The 2,138-nt window shown below is 59.4% G+C and overlaps 1 protein-coding gene across 1 annotated transcript in view; it reads right to left on the bottom strand.

The window, feature by feature from the left end:
• Nucleotides 1–723, bottom strand: part of LOC104507082 (calcium/calmodulin-dependent protein kinase type II subunit alpha-like) — a gene marked incomplete at both ends in the record, with an annotated part of 4,219 nt that extends 3,496 nt beyond the window's left edge. The window contains 2 exons of the mRNA XM_010148252.1: nt 210–275; nt 597–723. Of these exons, the coding sequence (XP_010146554.1) occupies nt 210–275; nt 597–723 (193 nt within the window). The remainder of the gene's footprint in view (nt 1–209; nt 276–596) is intronic.
• Nucleotides 724–2,138: the final 1,415 nt, after the last annotated feature.

The raw sequence follows: 2,138 nt of genomic DNA, 5'->3' as shown, positions 1-2,138 counted from the left end.
CAGAGTGAGTTAAAAAGAGCTTTTTTGGGTTTTTTTTGCACTACACATCTGGTTTCTGAGTATGTGCTGCAGAGCTGCTGTGAAACACCTCCCAGCATGGAGGGAGCTCCCCAGGCTGCGGAAAGGCAGGCGTGTAGGACTGCAGCTCACGGGAGAAGGGAAGGACGGGTGTCCCCTCCGGGGTGAAGCATGTGCCTGCCCGTGCTCACCTGGCATCCGCCTCGCTGTAGTACTCCCTGGCCACAATGTCTTCAAACAGCTCCCCACCGGTGACCCTGGGAGAAAGCGTGGGGGAGACACGTTCGGCCATCTCAGCACAGCTCCGGAGGGATGGACTGACGGCACGCTCAGCCCTAGCAAACCCCCCCAAGTGCTGCTGCACCATGCACAGGGGAACCATTGGGGGTGCAAAGCGGGGACCTGCCCTCTGCCCAGCTTGGAGGATCCAAGCCGGGTTCAAACGCTGCCCAAGAAAGACTCGGGTGAGGTAGAGGAAGGAGTAAAGCTTGGGGGGGATGTGGGGGTGCAGGGCACATAACCCAGAGGTGGAAGCATGCAGGTGCTGGTGGATTGAGGTGCATTTAACCCTTACTCACAGGTCAAATATCAGGTAGTGGTGGCCCTCTTCGGAGATGCTGTCGTGGAGCCGCACTGTGGCAGAGACAGAAGGGTTATGGGGTACGCCTGGCTCCTTCCCCGCTCCCCGCAAATACCTTTGCCCCCCTTTGGGCACAAGCAGGTGCTGGGGAAGGGCAGAGTGGGGCTATTCTTCCTCCCTCCTCTTCTTGGCTGGGTGAGGGGGTCCCTGTTTTACAGGGGACCCCAGCCATGGCCCCAGCCTCGGGCAGTAGTGCAAGGCTCAAAGGTCACATCCAAATCAGGGGCTGGTGCCTGGCCGAGGTCCCGGGCAGCTGCCGGGCTATCTTGGGCGCCGGGTGCCCCCAGCCCTCTGCCCCATCAGGAGGGGTGCCAAGGCACAGGCAGAGCTCAGCCAGGGCACTGGGCTGCCAGCCCGGGCACCCACAGGGCTTTTTTTATTTCTGATCATGACCTTTCCTTTTCTCCTTGGGACGTCTCAGGTTGGGGATATCCAGGAATCACCACGGGATGAGTTTCCTTTGGAGGAAGCGCTCTCCCCGACTCCAGGGCTGGCATCTCGCCCCATCACCAGGCTGAGGGGCACCCTCTGCCCTTGGGCATGTCTCGACGGGTACAGCTGGCGGCAAACCTGCCGCCCCGCAGCTGGGGGCCGGTACCTCGGGCTCAGACCCCTGCTCACAGCTCGGCAGGCAGGGGAAAGGCACAGCATCGGGTAGGATGTACAGAGACTGGCCAGCATCCTCTGCCCCCCATCATGTGCTGTTGGGATTTCCTCGAGGCTGTAAACATTTAACCCTTCTTCTCTGTTCACCCAGCTTCAGCCCGATACAACTTCCAACCTCTCTGAGATCTTTGGAAAACAGGGAGGAAAAGGAAACAGGTAAACAATTTTGGGGGAATTTTTGCTCCTAGCCCACTCCACCGCAGCTAAACCAGCCAAGCCCCATATGGAAATACATTCCCTGTATGGAAACATCCTGCAGACTCGAGTCTGATGGGGGGAGATAAAAGCCAAGTGCAGATGCTGCCTGCGTCGCTCTTACCTTCCAGCCCAGCAAATGCCCCTTGGCGGGTCCTACCCCTTCCTCCAAGCTCGGGGCAGATCCAGTAGCTGCCAAGAGCCTCCCCCCAGCCAGGGCAAGGCCAGAGGGGGGGTCTGCTGAGCCGGACGGCAGCTTTCCGCTTGGTCTCACCTGTGGTCTTCACTATTCCTCATTTCACCCCTCCCGTTACCCCCACTGCTGGCCTCCGCACACATCCCCTGCACTCGGACTCCTGACTCAGCTCCCTGTTTTTCCCTGACACATAATCCCAGCTTTTCTGCCTCTCTCTGTTGGAAGAGGCACGCTTCCTTCCGTTTCATCTGAGGATTGGGGGGTATTGCGCCCGGGATCCCGCAGAAGCCCACGTTCAAAGGGGGATTAGGCGAGTTTGGTGCGGATAGGGCCAGCGTAACTCTAAGCAGATGGTCTGGATACCTCCGCTGCTCGGGGATGTCCCAGTGCCTGTGGAGCCAAGAGATGTAAGGAGCAGCCCCT

Source organism: Eurypyga helias, unplaced genomic scaffold (assembly GCF_000690775.1).
Source record: "Eurypyga helias isolate BGI_N326 unplaced genomic scaffold, ASM69077v1 scaffold30313, whole genome shotgun sequence".
Lineage (NCBI taxonomy): Eukaryota > Metazoa > Chordata > Aves > Eurypygiformes > Eurypygidae > Eurypyga > Eurypyga helias.
The sequence above is the reverse complement of the archived record's forward strand: the minus strand, read 5'-3'. Positions and strand labels throughout refer to the sequence as shown.